The sequence below is a fragment of the Pieris napi genome, chromosome 5, assembly GCF_905475465.1.
Source record: "Pieris napi chromosome 5, ilPieNapi1.2, whole genome shotgun sequence".
Taxonomy (NCBI): domain Eukaryota; kingdom Metazoa; phylum Arthropoda; class Insecta; order Lepidoptera; family Pieridae; genus Pieris; species Pieris napi.
In genome coordinates, this window is record NC_062238.1 from 3,304,599 (window position 1) to 3,325,304 (window position 20,706).

Consider the following 20,706-nt stretch of genomic DNA (forward strand, 5'->3'; position numbering starts at 1 on the left):
AAAGTCATGTTCGACTCCACTCAATACCTTGTCCTACCGACCACGGTCGGTCGTAAAATTTTATTACTTTAAGTACGTATACACTGCGTTGTAATAACAACTTTAAGAAATTCGCGTAAGGTTGATTTTGCAATAATATATGCTTGTAACATATACTGTTATAGAAAGGGAAAGAAATAGTGTTTCGGGACACTTTCGAGCGTTACTTTTATTCGAGACTGTGCATCTTGGGTTTTTTGTATATCAATGGTATATATGTAACTATTTTTGATATACGACGTGTGTTGAAATATAGATTTAAATAATATGTATTTTTTTTATTAAATTTCTTATTACAACTGCATGATGGCATTGCTAAACTACGAAAAAGCAAGAATTGTAGTACATAATACTTATAACATATCTCAATAATACTTATCTGTGACGGATGGTGAAAAAAATGGCGGGCTGAGTAGCTTGTCCTTTTAATATATTATTAGATAATTATAGTTGACCCATAAGATTTTACTACAGAAAACTTAGTACATAAAATAAGAATGTGTATTTAAAAATAATTATTAAAAAACATGAGGCGAAGTCCCGTTACAGAATAGGCGTGCGTGTTGTGTTAGTTTTTGGCGCCAATCGTCTTACGGGGTAGAAATCTGTGACACATTTTTTTCATTTGCTGAATTCTGGACACGGAAATGACTCGCAATTTATTATTAGGTAAATATAATTTTCGTATTATTATTCGTATTCATTTTTCTTCTTTCACATTGAGCATAAAATCGAATGTTTTGGCAAAGTTGGCTGGTATGGTGCGTGCTATAACTAAATATGGCTTGGTTAGCGTGTCATCGATGAATTCGTGGCTTTTCAGTTCATTAATAAAAAAGATTTCACGGCGCTGTGAACATTTGGGATATCCATAATCTTATGATGCAGAGATTAAAAATAGAATTTAACAGATTGAAAATTAAGTTTATACTTATTGAATTTGCATTTGTAGATCTTCCTAATTAGGTAGGTACTTAGGTACCTACTTATTTTTCATAGCTACATGAATTTAATATTATGTGTTTAATAAGCTTTAGAGGCCACAGTAATTATATCGCGGAGCTTTTAGTTGTTGAATCTGGTTAGCGCGTGTCGAGTGAAGACTCAAGACATTGCGCGGGTGTCAGTCCTCCACACTACACGCCAGTTACGTAAATCTTTGCAACCGCGGTTAAGACTCGAAGTGTTTTAACATCAAGTACTCAATGTCAAAGAAAATTATTTATTTTATTTCGTATTAGTGTCTGTTGATCTTTAACATCACAATGATCACCAGAAAACTTTGTTTCTTATTTTTGGCGGCTATTGTTTCTCTATCCGGTAAGTACTGGTTGGTATAATAATAAAAATTGTATTTCAGGGTTTTGTTATATTATTATTTTTTTAACACTTACTACATTATTTATGTTACTCAACTCGATATCCGTTAAAAAAATGTTTTATTTAAATATGTAGTACGCAAACCAATGACAATATACTTATATATTAATTGTCTATTAGTACATTACACAATTCCTGTGCTACGTTGTTTTTTTTAAGAAACTATTTTCTCTGGGAGAGTCCCCTTATTAGCGACAGAGTAGATTTCTGTCTGTATTTTTTTATTTTCTTCATAGGTTAAATAAATCGGTAAAGTTAATATATTAACAAAACAAATTTAAAAAAAAATTGTCGTATGTAATAAGAGTAATAGAAATACCTAAAACACAAGTTACGCAAATTTGAATGTTTCGTTGTATGATTTATGCTAAAGACTGTGCATGGGAATTGTCGAGTTTTTCTAGTTTCTAATTCAATTTCAAATAACATGCGTTGAAATCTTTTTATCACTACTTTCTAACTTCTCTCCTTCAAACACAAATTTTAATATAAGGACTACGATGTACACATAAGGTCCGTCTAAATCACCTAACGTGGCATCAAACTGAAACTATCAGTATCAGTTGTCGAACAAAAGTTGGTCGAAGTCTATTTGCCATATTAATATGAACAATTTTAAAAACACATTAATAACAGAAACTTTAACTTTGTCAATCAATAAACAGCATTCGTGTTTCATACATATTTGATTAGAGTAAATAACACAAATTTTTAGTTTTAGTGTCTAAAAACTAGTTTAGCATAAGCTAGCATTATTATCTACAAAAATACCCACTAGTTAAGATAAACCTTCTTGTAGGATGTTCTGAAGATGGTTCTAGAAGGAAACGCGTGCGTGCAGACAGTGCTGTCGTGAGAGAGCCGGCTCAAGCCTTAGATGCTCCCGAGCCAGAAGTCAAAACCTCATCGGCACCTAGTTCTTTTCTCAGCCCCTCGGTTAAAGAGTACCTTGAACTTGGAATGGCCATACCTGGTAAGTTGTTCGACAACTATGAGTTAAGGTCGTCTAGATTTTTATTTTTCATGTATAACCCTTATCAAGTTTACACCGGATACCTAAAATGTTAAGAACCACCTAAATTGGTAATTTTATAACCATAAACGAGTTTTATAGATTATATTACTTCCTGGTTCACATTAAGATAGTCTAACATTTAGAATTTTGATATTTTCCATTAAATTGATGACCTCGTCTGATTTATTGATACAGGATTTATAAACATTCATGAATGCATATATGGAAATGATTATTAAGTCTTGATTGCGTGAAAAAACATCTTCATAAGATATTTATTTATTTTTTAACACTTCGTTGCATATACATAAATATAGTACAATTGACATAATTAAATAAAAAGGAGAGCAACTGGCGGATATTTTGAATACATTTGATTATTTTGTGTAATCATTTTATAATTTATAATCATAACTATAATTTTAATGGTACATATGGCTTAGGGAGCTAAGTATGAAGTCACGCAATTTTTGGAGATTCCCCCATGTACGGCGCCGTAATGTTTTTCTGTAATAGTAAAACGTTTTGTGACCACCCAGTGACTCTTTATACCTAAAAGTTAACATTATGTGGTGTAAAGTACTGGAAAGTCGAAAATAATATTAACAAGAACGCGTAATTCCGCCTCGCATCGTAACGTTTTACAAGAGGAACCAAACCCCCCCCCCCCCATTTTCGTTACATAATACTTGAACACTCCCTTAGGTGAGAAAGGTGTACATTTTCGGTACCTATTTATTTATTTTAAGAATTGCAGTATTTTAACAAAAAGTAAATTATGATTACAATAAAATAAAATCGGTACTAATTACAATTCTACACCTATAGATATTCCATAATTACCTTAGGGAGATAAGAAGAATAAACTTTAACAATTATTATTATTGATAGAAATTAAGTATGAAAAATATATTGTATACTACTTGTGCCTCATCCGCAGTAGTTCGGTCGTGACGTGATCGTGTGACCTTTATTTATTAAATTCATTTTCATTAAATTTATTTTTAAAATTTTTCAATCCAAATTAGTTCCTGATAATATCTCGTTCTTAATAAACTGTTATGATTTATTTAGGTTGTATAATATTAGAAAATACCCCACTGAATCCAGAGGTTAATAACCGAGGATTGCTGTAGCCATTACTCTTGGAGGTTCTTAGCATAATGTTTACTCGACCATTTGTAATTCAGAGTTTAGGGGTTTAGTAGGTAGGAATAACATTATAACAAGTTCTCTGCGCATTTTCCGCATTAAAATTAGATAATAATTAGTACAGATTGCATACTTATCAGCTTAATGGCGAATAAAACAATTGAAGTATTGATTATATTTACAAGGAACGTGCATTATTTCATACGTTTTATCTTGGATAAAAGTAATTTCTAACAACAGCTCGAAGTATAAATAATCAAATGTTAAAGAAACTCATGTACCACTACACATACATTAGCCTACTTTAAGAAATTACCACATACGTGGTATCTTAAGCGGTGATATAATTAACATCATAACTGAATCACGTTTAAGGATTGCGACCTTACCATAGTTAAACGCGCATCTCGATTTATATGACCTTCGCTTAAGAGCGGCTGGGTTTTGTCATAGACAATTGTTGTTTGACAAGAAAATAAGAAATTCATAGTTTTTTGGTTACTAGAGTCAATTATACCATCAAGAACCTTACCACAATTTCGTTGAGCATTAGTCAATATTATAGTGTACTATACGAACGTATTTTCCATACAATTTGTAGAGTAATCATGAAGTCTTCAAACGATGTATGTTTACATATATTTCCTTACTTACTTAATTTCTTTATAATTTACTACTTTTCGTTACTGTTCGTTACGTAAACTATGTAATTCTATGTATTGTTTATGCTTTGGCGTAACAAGATAAAAATCTTCTACGTTACGTCTACGTTTGTAGAAAAAAACGACACTAACAATAGAAACAAAATTACTCTTATAATTTTTCCCTAACGCGACAAAAGAAGTATTACTTCAAAAATACTAAATGTTGACTTTAGCTAACTTCAGGGCGTCGCGTCGGTTTGCAACGGTGTGCGCGCGCATCTTAAAAATTTACTCTCATCATTTTTCCCTAACGCGCCAAAAGAAGTACAACTTCAATAAACATACAATAATGTTAGTCTTATAAATACCATTAATCTATTGATAATGCAAAAACGTTTTTAATCTTCCGTTAACCTACTTATAACCTTATCAATGCGAACCTTTGACTTTGCATCGCCTTACGTGCCTTAGGCGGTATAACCTTTACACTGTTTGCACATAGAATATATTATTTGTATCCACCGCACCCACGAATTTGCAGCCTTGAGCTAGGTATCTTGGCTGAAGCTTAATTGAGCTTACAATCTTGCCCGATCTACAACCATTGTAATTTAATAGTACGCTATGTCAGTGTCACTAAGCACATGTTGCAATCATTTGTACTTGAGCCCTCATTTGACGACTCATTGGACTAGTGATCCCCCTCACTGCGAATCCATGGGTCCCGGGTTCGATCCCCGGCTGAGACGAACACCGATGTGATGAGCATTTGGTGTTGTGCTTAGGTATTGGGTGTTTAAATATTTATATGTCTATCTATAATATGTATATATATCCGTTGCTTAGTACCCATAACACAAGGGACTAGGTCAATTGATGTAAATTGTCTTAAAAAAAATATATATATATTGCTACGGGCTGTCGTACTTCCAAGTGCTTTTGTCTTTCCAACACAAACAACGTTATTAAGAAAACCGGATTCGTTTTGATATTGTTATCAAAACACATCGTGTTTTTCAATATTTTATATTCAATTTTACACGAATAACAAGTTTTATACGTTTCAAAACGTTGAAATCCTTACATAGACAAAATCTCTCTGTTTTGATTGTTTTTGTTCAGGAAACTACTTTACAGCCATTTCATTATAATATATACTGACATATTACCTTTTTTAATTGTTTTTGTTCAGAAAACTACTTTATAACTTTAATTATAATATAATATACTAACTAACATATTACCTTTACCTTATTACTTCTAAAAAAACTAAAACTTCTTACATTCGTCTTTTAGTCTTCTCAGACAATGATAGTACTACACAATAATTATGAACCCACCACGCATCAAAATAAAAATAAATTCTAAATATTTGAATATACGTAGAACTATACATAAGCGTAGGGTGATCGTTGGCAATAAACATTTAGTTCACGTTATGGGCGCTACTGTGGCGTATATTTCAAAGAATATTAACCAGTACTGTTGCAAAACTATTTCAAGTTCATTGCAGAATTGCACATCTTGCGTTCAGTAACACGGTATGCGTGCTGAAATTAAGAAATCTGATTATTGGCGAGTAATAGATAAATGTTTATCAATGGCTATGTGTGTCAGTGACAAGTGTTGAATAATTTTTCCAGTTATTTAATTGTTTAAAACCTGCGTCGATAATAATATATATATATATAATTATAGGTAAAAGAAACAGAATTAATTATAATCTAAATGGTGCAACTCACAAAAAATATTAGTTATCGACTGCTATAAGAACGTTTCTGATTGAATTGGTGGTCAACTTTTTCAATATTTACTTAATGGTGTATGATACTGAAAGAATTTGCGTTGTAAGAGTTCAAACGATGCCTAAAGTAGTTTCATTTGGAACGCATTTTTTTTTAAAGAATAAAATATTTTCATCCGAAACTAAGTAATACGTAATTAATATTATCTAACAAATAATCTATTAACAATTATTGTAATATCAATAAATTATACGCCGTGTCGATTTATTGCGACGTAAGTGTATTTTTACGAAAATAAATCGATATTTTATTAGTCCATTTTGTGCATTTTTATTTATATAATTTAAATTATGTTAGTCTTAAGTAAACTGCCGTGACATTCTGACTGCACTCGGGGTCAAAATGACGAAGCGAATGACTAATTAGTCATCGTATGTTATCGATGAGTAAAGATTTATTTAAGTCTAGATGAAATAACAAAAATAACAGGTAGGTACAAAAATAATTCGCTGCTCTGTTCGAAGACTCGTAATATCAGCTTATAAACATAAGTTCGTCATTTGAATTTGGAATACTTAAATAGGTACATGCAGTCGCTTTAATCCTTTAACTTCACATTATAGATTTTTGGGAATAAGACTTCACAATAACCACTAAGCTGCCTGCTGCAAATGTAAGAAATAAAAGTTAAAAACTGTTCATAGAACCATCGTTTGTAAATATTTAATGTATGGTTATAACATATAAAGTATGGATAATTACCATACTTCTCGTTGCTAGTAATAAGTATTGTTAAAAGGTCCTAAAATCAATTTTTATGTATATTTCAAACATTTGCTATTAGCATGAAGCGTTAGATATTTAATAATGCGACGTTGCCGAACTTACACGCGGTACGACATACTCTTTAATGGGTTGAATAAATAACACCCCATTTATTTGTTGATATTCGATTTTTAAATTTGAGGTAGTATTTTTTGTTGGGCATTATTTACGATAATGATTCTTATTCATTATTCTAGAAGAGCTATTCGTATGGTTGTACTAACAAAATTCTCACTTTTTATAATAGATAACAACGTAGGTGTCAAGTCTATAAAATACATTATTAAATGATTTTTCCAAGTTCCGTAGGCGTGAGAAGATGATATTTCATTATCGGTATCTGCAAGTGACTCATACATTCAATATATTAATTTATATTATTAAAGAATATTTATATTAAAGTGAGTAAAATATTCTAATTTTTAATTCGGAATGAGTTTAGGTTTCATAAATATTGTAAAAATAATTTGTTTTAAAAACAGTTGACTCATACAACAAGTAAATGTTTGTATGTATACGTACCATAGGACAAGCTCAGTTCAAGGTTTAATTTTCAACGCATAGTACGTAAATTATTAACGCTTTTATCTTTAATCACATTTAATCCAGAGTAACAATGATGTCCTCCAGAGCGATAACGCAGGATTATTACACACAAGTGTACTCTGTAATTAATCTTACTGAACAAACAATAATTATATTAAATTCTTAAACTACTAGCGCGAAGTTCACACATTTACCGCTCGAACTCGCTATCCTTACGGAATACGCATTGCGATTTTTCTTTGTTTTTTATTTCTATTAACAAGGTCACTAACCTTGTAACTATTTAGCGCGCCTATCCTAACTATTTCCTATATAATTTGCCGGAAACAAAGTGACTCAAAACCATTCCTGAAGTATAGACATATTTATGTGTGTTATTCTTCTGCCTTATGTAATAATACATTGTTTGCTTGGAAAAGATTTAATTTAGAACACAGTATTAAAAGCACGGGCACTGCCCATATGTTTAAACATACACACTAGATTTTAATCTGTGATATAAGAACGGATCTAGTACCGATTCAACCATTGCATCGAATTTTATCAATTCTCTTCTAAATCCCGGAAATAATAGATTAAAAATGTCTATCGAATACGTGAATTGATTCTTTCGTAATCAAGTATTACCTAAGATTACTCGTATCGTGTTTTTGTATGATGACAATGTGATCTAACAGCTACATATGTAAGACGTATTGTTTTATTAAACGGTTTTATTTAGCTTACCCCGTTTGTTTTATTTATTCTTGGGTCAAATTTAGTAATTCAAATTTCACCCTCTTCCTGTCAACCGATTAATCTGAAATTTTGTATACACTTTGGATTTTGGTGACAATACAATAAACTAAATAAATAAAATAAAAATAAATAAATATTATATAATATATAAATATATATTATATATATATAACATTATATTAAAAACTGTATCTATTTTATTAATTAAATATATATTATATTTATATTATAGAATTGATTTATTTATATAAACTAACGGGCAAGGAACCTTGCAATAACGAAGCACTAAATGAATTAAACAGAATGCGAAACAAAAACTAAAAACTAGAAAATAAAAATAGGTAAAAAAACTTTTTAAGTTAAACGGTTTTATGTTAAACATACATTGCAATGTTTAAGATAAATGTACTAAAAACCAAAAAATAATAAAATAGATACAGTCGTGGGAATTATAAACATATGCATAGACTAGACTAAAATAAAACCGTAGGGCACGTCAATTGTCTACAAATTATGGATTTAATGTGCGATAGAAGAATCGTTTAATTCGTCGTTAAAATAGGCAGTTGGCCCGCAGACGGTCAGGAAATTACTTACTATTTTCTTACTGACGTGCCCCACGGTTTTATTTTAGTCTAGTCTATGCATATGTTTATAATTCCCACGACTGTATCTATTTTATTATTTTTTGGTTTTTAGTACATTTATCTTAAACATTGCAATGTATGTTTAACATAAAACCGTTTAACTTAAAAAGTTTTTTTACCTATTTTTATTTTTACTTAAATTACTGATAAGGAAATATCGTTATGATAGTATTAACTAATAAACTCGTAACAGAGGGTTAGATTTACTGTAAACAATTATTTTTTCGCTTGAGTAGAAGGCACATATTTGCAATATCCACGAGAAAAATATCCCAATGGTAACACGTTTTGAGCATGGAACAGTCGACTTTGAAGAGTTTTTCGTGATTGAAATAAAATATTTACTAACTACATTACAATATACTTCTAGAATAAACATTTAAATACATATATGCAGTATCTTGTAACATATTTAATAAATTTTGTAAATAACAGAATATTTATTTAATATCTTAACAGGCTATGAAACCGAGAAACTTACGCATCAAGAATTACAGATTGTAAATTATGAATAAAGCAATGAAAATTTAAATTTAATATGAATCCTTAAGCTGTCCTTCAAAAAAGCTCTGCCTCATCTTAAAAACATTCGTGATACATGATTTCTTATATTTGAACGGCCTATACTCGTTAAGTAACTAATTAAAAAGCATGACTATATAATTCTACTTAACACGTATAAAAGAAAGTCTATTATATAAAGATTTAATTAAATTAACATACTGATTTTATTTTATTATTCTGTAAAGGAACATGTTTGCATTTGTTTGCATCATAGTTTACATACCTAGTGCGTAGTTGCGAAACTTTAACTAATATCTATATTATATTATTGAATGGCTCTGTGAAACTGTTGTCTATGTTCTTGGTAATATTTCTAGAAGATACGAAACGTCTTGGTGGGGAAATAGAAAAAAGATCGGAGAGTTTTTATAGATCTTCTTAACATATACAGTGGTACGTTACTGACGTAACGTTACGATGGGATAACTTATGGAAGATCCTTAGAGAGATGGATGTTGAACTGATTTCCAGCCTAAATGAGAAGGAGAGTCAATAGTCAGGGTAAACGACGTAGAGTCTGCGTCTTTCAAACCGCCAAGAGGGGTTCGACAGGGTTGCATCCTGTCTCCCCTTCTGTTCAATATTTGTGGTAAATATATTATGAGGGTGGCGCTGGAAGATAGGGACGGAGATATTTCTATTGGAGGAAACAAAATTAGCAACCTCCAATACGCAGATGATTAGTATCTATGTCGTAGCCATCGTTTTCAATATAAGCTCAAAGCTATGTTTTATGACATCACCCGTTCATCTTCCGTAAGATGCATGTGAACCTCTTGAATCGAACACAATCAAGATCCTATTGATATATAGTAGAAATTGCCGTGTACTTAATTATTCTATACTGATTAAATAAAATTTAAATTTTAAAAATGTTTTCTGTATAATCCGGTCTAGCTGGTTGAAGATGGCCGTACCTGTTATTGTTTTGAAAACACGTTTCTGCAATAATCTTTAAATACTTGATACAACTAAGTAAGGTTGGGTTGGGAAGGATATATTCGGATGTTGCGTTTTAAGTAATATTCTAATATATTATAGATATTTATGTTGTAAAACAATCTATTGTGTGACGGACATATTTCTGTTTCTGTTCCATTAACTTTTGAGATGAGATCAGCCATCTATGCCACGTTAATAATTTATAAGTTTAATGTACATACATAGATGCTTTCATCTAAATTATTATCAATACTAAAAAGTTGAAATTACATTTTCCGCTAAAAGTGTTGCGATCATTCAGAAGCCGGTTCTTCGATGCCCTTGTGTCTTCGTTAAAACCCCTGTCAAGCAATAAAACATTTGTTTTATTTGTTAAATTTATTGCACAAAAATAATTCATAAAATAACAAAAGAGCAGAAACCATTTAGAATAAAAATACAAAAGAAAACAATGGTAAGAATGTGCAAAAAGTGCGGAAAATTTAAACATCAAAATTTATATGTTAAACAAAAGTATACAATGACTAAAAATATATGATGTATATTATCACAACTAGAATTTACCTTTCCTTATAATCATGTTAACTGGCATTCTCGAAAAACAGTGTTTATTAAAGAATTTCGTAATGCATAGCTCGCGCAGCAAGTGAGAGATTATGCAATGGTTAAACATGGACATGACAAGGTTATTGACGTGATGTAAAATGCAGGTTTATGTTTTTTCTGTTCCTTCTTAAAAAACTCGAAAATGCGCGTCAAATAAGAGTATATAGTACAAATTGTTTACTTTTGTATAAAGTACTGTTCTATAAACCAAATTTTTTGTTTGTACCAATAATCAGCATGTGTATAAAACGGCTCAAATGGTCATCGTTTATAAAATACTGTCGACTTAAAACCTCCTTCGGCTTTTTATTGATTAAAAATAAAAACCTTCGATTTTTAAATTCGTGCAACAAATTAGTCTATTTCATTGTCAATGTGAACAATTTAGTATGAATTACGATGCCATCTCAAATTATTACATAAACGTGTCGGTGATGACCTTGTTTGCTAACCTTAGCGTTTGTATTGTTGGATCATTTTTATTATACTTTTGACAATCTATTATTATAGAAGGTATATTATTCTCACGAAATTATATGGTAGATGTTAATGATTTGTTATTTAAAATATTAGAACTGGTTAGAATAAAATATTATACTATTCATAGAAATCTAAATCAGTCCAATTGCACCGTTTAAGCTACAGAACTCAGCCGACTCTTTTTATCGCAGCGTAAAGAGAATCTGACAGAAATATTTATTTAATTTTGTTTAGTTTTTTGTAATTAGAATTTTTTCTTTGATAAGTAATTGTTTTGTTTTTTTTTTGTTTTGTAATGTTTGTTTTGTTTAATAATATCTATATGATCTCTATCGGCCAAAACCAATACGCAATCTTAATCCAATTTTAGCTGTCATAGACTGACAATTCAATCCATATCTAAAGAAAAGTATGCCAATATTCAATACATGGACTGAGATACCAATCTAATTATTCAACCAATCGTTCAGAGGGCGGATAAGAGATTGAAGATTGCCCTCTGTATGAAAATGAATGTTTACTCATGCCAACAACCTATCTGTCCATTTTGACAGTGCTTCGATTGGCCAAATCAATCTCGGATTGCTATCGGTGAAACTCGTATGATTTGGGTTTGGGATTGCGACCTAACTTAATATTCATTGGGAAAATTTATTCATCTTCGTCATCTTCCAGTTCTAGTGATAGTGATTTGGAAGTTTAAATGCCTGATTGAAATAGTAATTCTGAAGCTGGAAGAAGACAACGTACTTCTGTGCGAAGACATAAGAAGACAAGAATTTATTATATCCAGAGCCTGAATGACGCCGAATTCACATTTAGATTTAGGTTAACAAAAGAAGCTTTGGAGACACTTTTACACAAAGTGATGTCTATCATATATGACTTCTTGCAGGTTTCATCTTTTCATCAACTTTTGTATTTTTTTTTTAAATATTAGCTACAACCAAAAATATTTGTTACTATAGATACTACCTACTAACTCCACTTCAAAACCTCAAGACCAGCAGAACATCTTTATAACGAATAAGAATACGAAGCAGAAATGTGGTGGAAAGGACATAATATGGTGTTTGGATAAAATCGGTTCCCCAAAATCGGTTTGTCAAAAAAGGTTTTGCTTCAAGTATCTCGTGTACAAGCCGTGATAGTGGCATGTGCAGTGTTGCACAATATTGCTATTGATATGCGAGATGAACATTTTGAATTACTGCAACAAGTAGATGAACCAGCTGATGATATTGATCAAAGCGCAATTGACAACGTGGGAAATGCAAGTGTGCGAAGTAATCTTATAAGTGATTATTTTGCTTTATTACTATAATATTTTATAAATTACAACATTTTTGAGATAAATTGCTTTTAATAAGCTTTTACAATGCTTTTATTTAAATAAAAATACAAATTTTTAATACAATACATCCTCGCTCCAGGCACAAAATCTATTATTTTTCTAATTTATTTAACAATATATTTTTTTCTATGGCCCATATTTCTCTTTTATGCTCTCTTTCTTCCTCTTCAAATGCCCATTGCTTTCTCTTATTTAGATGCTCTTCCTTTCAATTGACTTTCATTTCCTTCGACAGACAACAATATCATGTCTTTGACTTTTTCCTCGTAAGACGAGTAGCAGCACTAGGGCCACCTCCTGTACGATATGTTTCAGCATGTATCAAGGCAGACTTTTTTCTTGTAGCCCTCTTTAAGCTTTAGCACTGCGAAAGTTTACCCTACTTGTGCTATTAAACAGCGCCTCCAGCGTCTTCCAGCACTGCTCTTTCTCCTGCCAGGTGACTGAGTCACTCTTTTTATTTTCTAATATATTTTTATGGTCAGCAACAAGCGAAGTTAGAAGGTCAACTTCTTCCCGGCTGAAATTGACGCTTCTTTCACGTTTTTGCGTAAACATTTTTTTTAGTTAAAGAACCAACCTCGAATCACAAAAACAACATACACAAACTACTCAGAGAAAATTTATATTTGTAATAATATGTACTAAAATACTCAATAACAAACAAAAATACCATATGAAAATGACAGCCCGTTTCGTTACAAGTAATATTAAATGACCAACAAAAAGGTTAAGGTTCTATGTTTTTCTATAGAATTTTGTAACTTTATTTGTTCGTAACAAAAAAACAAACAAAACGTTGCATAGCTATTTGCTACTTTATCCATACATTGTGAAACAGACCCTAAGTCTTACTTATTTTATTTCGTTCCAAAAACAGCAAACTTTTGGTATGCTTGAACACAACATATTGCATTGAACGAAACGCGGTCGAGAGGCAAGGATCACGCAAAAGATTGCTGTCAATCTTTTGTCAAATAAACAATCGGATAGCAGAAATGTTTATTGGCATGCAGATTGGAGATCGGTCTTTAGATATGAATCAGTCCAAGATTGGTTATAATCATAGATTGAGGATACATTATTAATTTTGGCCGTATATGTATGTCATGTTTGCCTATAAGTGCTTGTCACATTAAAAATTGTATTTTGTGTTTGTTTTTACCAATGTCTCAGTGTGCCAAGCGTTGGCAAGCTTTTTCTCAATAAAAAAGAGACGAAAGGGTACGAATAATAATCAATAATTATTTGCAAAAAAGTGGTACATTTAAATCGATTAATTATAAAAATCCGCATGCAAATGTCATATTAATTTTCATAATGTCATATAATAAGAAAATTAACATAATGTCATAATAATAAGTTGAGTTATTTATAATTTTTATGAATAAGGGGTCGGCTTTTAAACCAAAATCTTCAATATATACACTTCGAGATTAGAATAAATTCGAAAATCAAATGTGTTAGACGTCTTTACATATTGAAATCCCTCTAATGTTCAAAAAACTATTTATATCACAATTATTATTCAGTATCTTCATATACCAAACAATAGACACTTACATCCTTCAAGTAAATTAAGTAAATATAACAGCATTGTTGCAAAACATTTAATTAAAATCGCCAATTATTTTACACAATATTGTACGTTGCGACATTTATATTTTATTGATTGTATATCAATAGAACGGAGAGGATACCAGCAATAGCAACGTTACGAAAATTATTTTGCCACAAGACGATTTCGTATTTGCATCATGATACATATAGTACGAGCTAATAAAAATAATTGAATAAATACAGTGTTAACTCTTTATAACGAATTTCAAGGGAGCATTTTATTCGTTATAGAGGGTTATCATTATAGGGAATGAATTACGGTGTGGCTATTGGGTTAAACCAAATAAATTTACCTCCTTTTTAACGCTATAGAGAGTTTTTGGTTATAACGAATGACGTTATAAAGAGTTTACACTGTACAATAAAAGCGTTATATTTTTTGATTTAGTCAAAGTCTTGTACGATTAAAGGCCATGACCAATTTTCTGTTATATTTATTTTAGCAAGGTCATTTTTAAATAAGAAAAACATTTGCGAAAGAAAAGCATTATATTAGTTAAAATACAAATAATGGCTAATATTGCTTGTGTAATGCTGTCCATTTAGGTAGGTCATTTCCGCCCGTAGGTCAAAGGTTACGTGAACTTTCTTCAATTCACTGCAAGCAAAATTTCACTAACATAATGTTGTACATATCGTATACAAATTTCCTACTATGATAATAATTTTCTAGTATGTATACTAGAAAATAACTATGCATTACTATGGGTTTTGTATTATAAATGTCTTGCATATTAACTATTTTAGTACTGTAACTATACTATACTGATACGTTTAGAAAATGTTAGACCATAAAGACAAAAGTTATTGGAGACTAGTAGTAGTAGGGTGGACTCAGTGTCCGCACTTAATTCCGTTCTGGCTAATTGAGCTAGCCTAGCTCCTTCCAGAAGCTTCCGCTCTCATCTCACTGCTCCAAGTAGTTCTTCTCGTTGAGAAGCCACAGCTACTCCAGGACTACGTGGGTGACTGATTCCTCTGCGTATTGACTATTAAACGCTTTGTAAATTTTGAAACAGTTCCTATTTAACTTTATTCAAATAATTTAAACACACATACACACACACACAAACACACACACACACACCAAATTTATTTTTAAGACTCCGTTTGCAATGTTTTCTTTTAGCACTTAATACTTATTTTCTTCTATTGTATCTTATGACAATGACATGATTGTACGTGTTCCGGTTCGGTGGTGGAGAGGCTGGTTATCTGTCACTCAGGTCTCCTGTTACAGAGACCAGTCTCTCACATACACTTCCTAATGTTATAATCTTAGTTTAATCATAAAAACCTTGTATGTATATGTGAGAGAAGAAAATAAAGATTATTATTATTATATATCTTTCGAATTTTGTACCAGTGTCGTTTGATTCTCAACATTTAGATTCACATGTAGTCAAAATCAATAAATCGTGTTTGTTTAATCATACTGTAGACTTTTTGTCATTTATAACTACTTCTTACAGCCGATGTTGTAATTCCTTTTGTTTGAATCGCTGTGGTACGGGTGCAGCTTATATCTAACATTTAAGCGGTCAGTCAAGTGAAAGTAGCTCTGAATGAACTTTCCATATCATCGCAGAGCCTTAGAATTACAAGTAAACTTTAAGATAACGTAGTTATTTGTATAGTCAAAATATTATTATTAGTGCTTATAATACATTTAATAAACCCAAATAAATTGAGCACGTACAATTATGAAATAAATAGTAAATAAAACGACCTATTTTTTTTAAATAATGTATTCTCAAATATTTTCCGGTAGTATCCATAGAAGCTACATATTTTTCTTATTAAAAACGGAAGTATTTTTACAATAACAAGATGAAATTAGAGGATTTAATAAATAATTTGCGTACCTATGCATGTACCTACCTATTTAACCAGAAATTTAATTTGAAAATTAAACACGATAAACAAAAAGATAATGATTTATGGTGAAACTACAAGTGACTCATACTAAAGACATCAACGCGCTATAGGTCTACGATTGAATACAGTTGAGTATTGGAGAATTTGATAATGCATAGTTATATGCAATGAAGGATAAAATATGCCTTTTTCTTGTATAATTGAATATATGAAGACTAATATATATATATATATATATATATAATATATATATATAGGTATATAATTAAGAAATATTTAAAGTATAGGAACATATAATGCACGAATTCCATTTGTCTACGTATACTTGTACTTCATGACCTCAAAAATGTAAATACATATATAAATATAATACTTTTTTTTCTTTGTTTATGTTATTGCTACAGACTACAGTGGGTTGAGATATATCTTTAAGGTATTGGTATTTTTTTTAATTTGAAGTTCTTCACTTATAGCACAGCAAAAGCAAATACAAATTATCTGTCTCTGCCTCAAGTCCTACGTTCCAGCTAATAATAATGTGCGAGATCTTTAAGAAATTGGTCATATGTTTCAGGAAAACCGGGAATTGATTATCCGTTGCTAGGCGCAGTGCCGTATACAAACTTCTATTGTGATGAACAAGCATACCCCGGATTCTTTGCTGATATGGATACACGGTGCCAAGGTGGGTACAATCAAAAGGTTTTATCGGTATATCAACTTCTTAATTATACATGAAATCTTATGTATATTAGTTGTTTCTATGAGGCATGTAGTAGATTCATTCCTTAGTGAGCGATGAGTTCTACGTATCGTGAAACAATTAATCCAATACTAGACCTCCATAAGCTTTTATCGTACAACGTGGACTAGAGTTAGTACCGTGTTTGTAACCATGGTTACCATTTTTTCCACGAAATTATACATGTTTAAAATAAGGTCCAATGTGAACTTATAAAAATTCAAACAGTGTTATGACTTCATGATTTTGAAGTTCGAAATAATGATATTATATTTTAAGTAATAAAAATAACTTCCATACAACTTATACTCTATACAATACGTAACGAAACACTGTGAGAATAATTTTCAGTGTGACCTTGACATTTCTTAATGGTTAAGTTAGATTACGTTCAGAACCGAATCAAAACGGTAACGCCTATACGTAACATGATTAATTACGTTTTTAGTAATTGCTAATGGGATTTTGTATATGGCCTCGTAGTAGCAAAAATATGACGTGAAAGGAAATTATCAATAAAAAATATTTGAGTGGACTTTATTGGAGCTATTTACAGTTTTTAATAAGTATGAGTGAGCAACGATTTTTAAAATGCGATCGTCAAAAGATATTAAAAAATTTAATATCTTATTGTAATTGATTATTTAGTTAGTAAACTTGATGAATGTACGAGAAAAGTGTTCTTTAGCTAGCTAGCTTTTATTTATTCTTAGTTTTTTAACGAATAATCATGTACATTATGAACTATTTTAACCAAAATGACCCAGAAACGAGAGTTGATCTTAATTCGTAAATAAATGCAATCATTATTTACGGATCAATATATTTTTGTAAAACAAATGGGTTAATATACTATATTATAGAAGGGCCCCGGTCACCTGTATGAATCGATACGGATTTTATACTGTTTTCAGAAAAGAGATTATTTAAGGTTTAGGTATATTTATTATGGTTTTATATAAATTGACAACAAATATTGTTAAACAGGTCGGGAAATCTCACTAAAATACAATTCTGACAATATTGATTTTAATTTTGACCTCGTTCGTACTCATAATAGGATGCTTTAAGATCATCTAATTATATTTAACAAAAAATTAACAATAGTTGCATGTCGTGATATCCTGGTTGTCATAATTTTCAAACTTTATAAAAAGCCATTAATCGATTTTTTATATTAAAGCTTGTCTGCATATTATATAAAATTAAAATTGATAATCTTCGTCTAAATACTTAATAATTGTCCTATATTGATATTTTTTCTTCAAAGGATGATCGTCTTCTTGCCTATTAAGAACAATAAATTATCACGAAACAGATGCATCTGAGGTCCAGACCTAAATAGAAGGTTGCTAAATTACACAAGTTGTAAAATTTGGGTCTAAGGTTTTCCGGTGTCCTTACGAAGTTGTTTACCGTACTAAATAAAAAAAAAATCGGTGGTGCTACAACCTTTTTAGGTCTGGGCCTCTGATTTTTTTATCTGTTTCATGATCATTTATGAATCTAATGGGCAAGAAGGTGATGAGCCTCCTGTTTCTGACACACGCCGTTGACTTTTTGGGTCTCGTATGGTTTTGGGCAAGCCGGTTTCTTTACGACGTTTTCCTTCACCGTTCGAGCGAACGTTAAATGCGCACCTAGCCAGGGATTGAACCTACGACTCAGGGATGTGAGTCACACTCTGAAACCACTAAGTCAACACTGCTCTAGCTAACACCGTACTAGCTTGTGTTATTTGGGCATATAAAAAGATCTGTTGCTGCTCCCTGAACATACATTTTCCACTAGGCTTAAAAATGGTTATAAAATACTGATCAAATGTAAGAGAAGAAATATCAACGAACTCAACAAAATGTTCTAATACTTTAAAGATCTAAGACAGAGTTACTAAATCTCATGGAGTATTTACCACATTAATTAGTAACAATTTTAATGTAGGTTAAATTCCATAAAACCATGTAATATTATTTTTTACAAACATTTTTCTATTTAGCAATAGATCTAGTTAAATGAGAACACTTATGTGTATATTATATGGCAAATAATCAATTATATTTTATCTTTTATAGCGTTATAGGCGATTTAGTTAATTAGACTTCCTGTTTGAGATGTCGATTGGATTTTTGATATTCGTGAAATTTACCATGATAATTGCTCAAGGTTATTACAACATTTAGATTATTAACATCTTTAACCTTCATATTGAATATTCGATGTTAATATAAAATTGACTCTGATGCGTTTGAAAAAATTGTTTTATAAGAAATCGTTAGTAATTACTGATATTTGTAGGTTTAAGAATATATTTATTTCTCATAAGAATTGCATACATAATTCACTTACTGAGAAACAATATTTAAAACTAAGATTAAAAATTAGAAATTAGAGCGCACAGATGTAGGTACATATATAAAATAACAAAACAAAACAGCAACAAAAATGTGGGTAGACATAATAAACTTGATCAGTCAACCAAGCAAAACACAGATGTTCGAATTTGATTTTTTACTAGATGTGGCATTGACGGCATAGTCTGTATTTATATTGATTATTTTTCATGACACTATTTTATTTTTAGTTTATTCTTATATTTATATATTTACATGTACTTACTGTTAACCCGTTCACTATTAATTAAACTATTTAATTTGCAAATTAATGATTAATTTCATTTAACGCCGAAAAATTTACGTCTGTTATTTTCTAGGTGTTCTAATAACGTCAATTCAGGCTATAAGTTCTAACAATATTTTGAAAAACAATTTTCCGGGGTAACACCCTATCACCCGATTTCGGCTTCATCTTTATTAATGGGACACCTGTATATTTTAGCATCCAGTTTATCTATACAACTCTATTCGTTCTTGGTAGGATTTTTACTAAGCGAGATAAATAGGATCTTGTTATGTAGTAATTTGGACCTTTAAATCATGCGGATAAAATCGACTAACATTGCAAAGATTTTATTTTTAGGAACTCGACAGGCCTGCATTTTTCTTACAAATAAATTTGAAAGATGACCCTTGGTTTTCTATAAAATATTCAGAGTTGATTTTCCGTTGTTTTAAGTGTAATTTTTTAAATATTTAAAATGTATAATTTATATTCACAGCGTGGCACTATTGCGATATAGATGGGCGGCAGGCATCCTTCCTCTGTCCCAACGGGACGGTGTTTTCACAAGGTGTCGCATCTTGTGATTGGTGGTTCAACGTGAGATGTGCCCTCTCTCCAGCCCTGTACCCTCTCAATGCCCGACTCTACAGACGCAGGAAAAAGCAAAGAAAACCTAAACCGCACAGAGTGATCGACAAGAAGCTTATTGACGAAATATTTTTATAAGTCTAGTCATAGTTCATTTAGTTGAAACAAATTGAATAGATACTAATTAATCTGGTGTTTTATTTGAAAAATTACCTTTACGATGCTGAGCTCGATATTAGAATTTTGCGTTGTGGTGGTACAATTCTTGCATGTATTTGTATAAGAAAAACCTAATAAAAACGCTCTCTGGTACCTGAATAGCTCTGAAATGTAAGAATATAAACCGGTAGCATCGTTGCGTTCGTCTATGATTTGCCAAATGGATGAAATAAAATAACATAATATGTCGCGTTTCGGACTAAAAATACTGTTGGCCAATCACATTCGAACGTTCCCTCTTTAAATTCAAACTCCTGAGGCCTTTAGGCTGGGAACGATACTAAACAAATCCCTTAAAGTAAATCGTCCTTATTATAAAAGAAGCATTAAAGTTAGTATGGCTTTCTTACCATTCATTTTGTA

General features: G+C 31.0%; 1 protein-coding gene across 1 annotated transcript; it reads left to right on the plus strand.

The window, feature by feature from the left end:
- The first annotated feature begins 1,131 nt into the window (after positions 1–1,131).
- On the plus strand, positions 1,132–20,312 carry LOC125049850. The gene is made up of 4 exons (XM_047649321.1): positions 1,132–1,359; positions 2,219–2,392; positions 16,750–16,860; positions 20,033–20,312. The coding sequence occupies exons 1-4, from the start codon at positions 1,305–1,307 to the stop codon at positions 20,260–20,262; spliced, it is 570 nt and encodes a 189-aa protein (XP_047505277.1). The 5' UTR covers positions 1,132–1,304; the 3' UTR covers positions 20,263–20,312.
- The last annotated feature ends 394 nt before the right edge of the window (positions 20,313–20,706 follow it).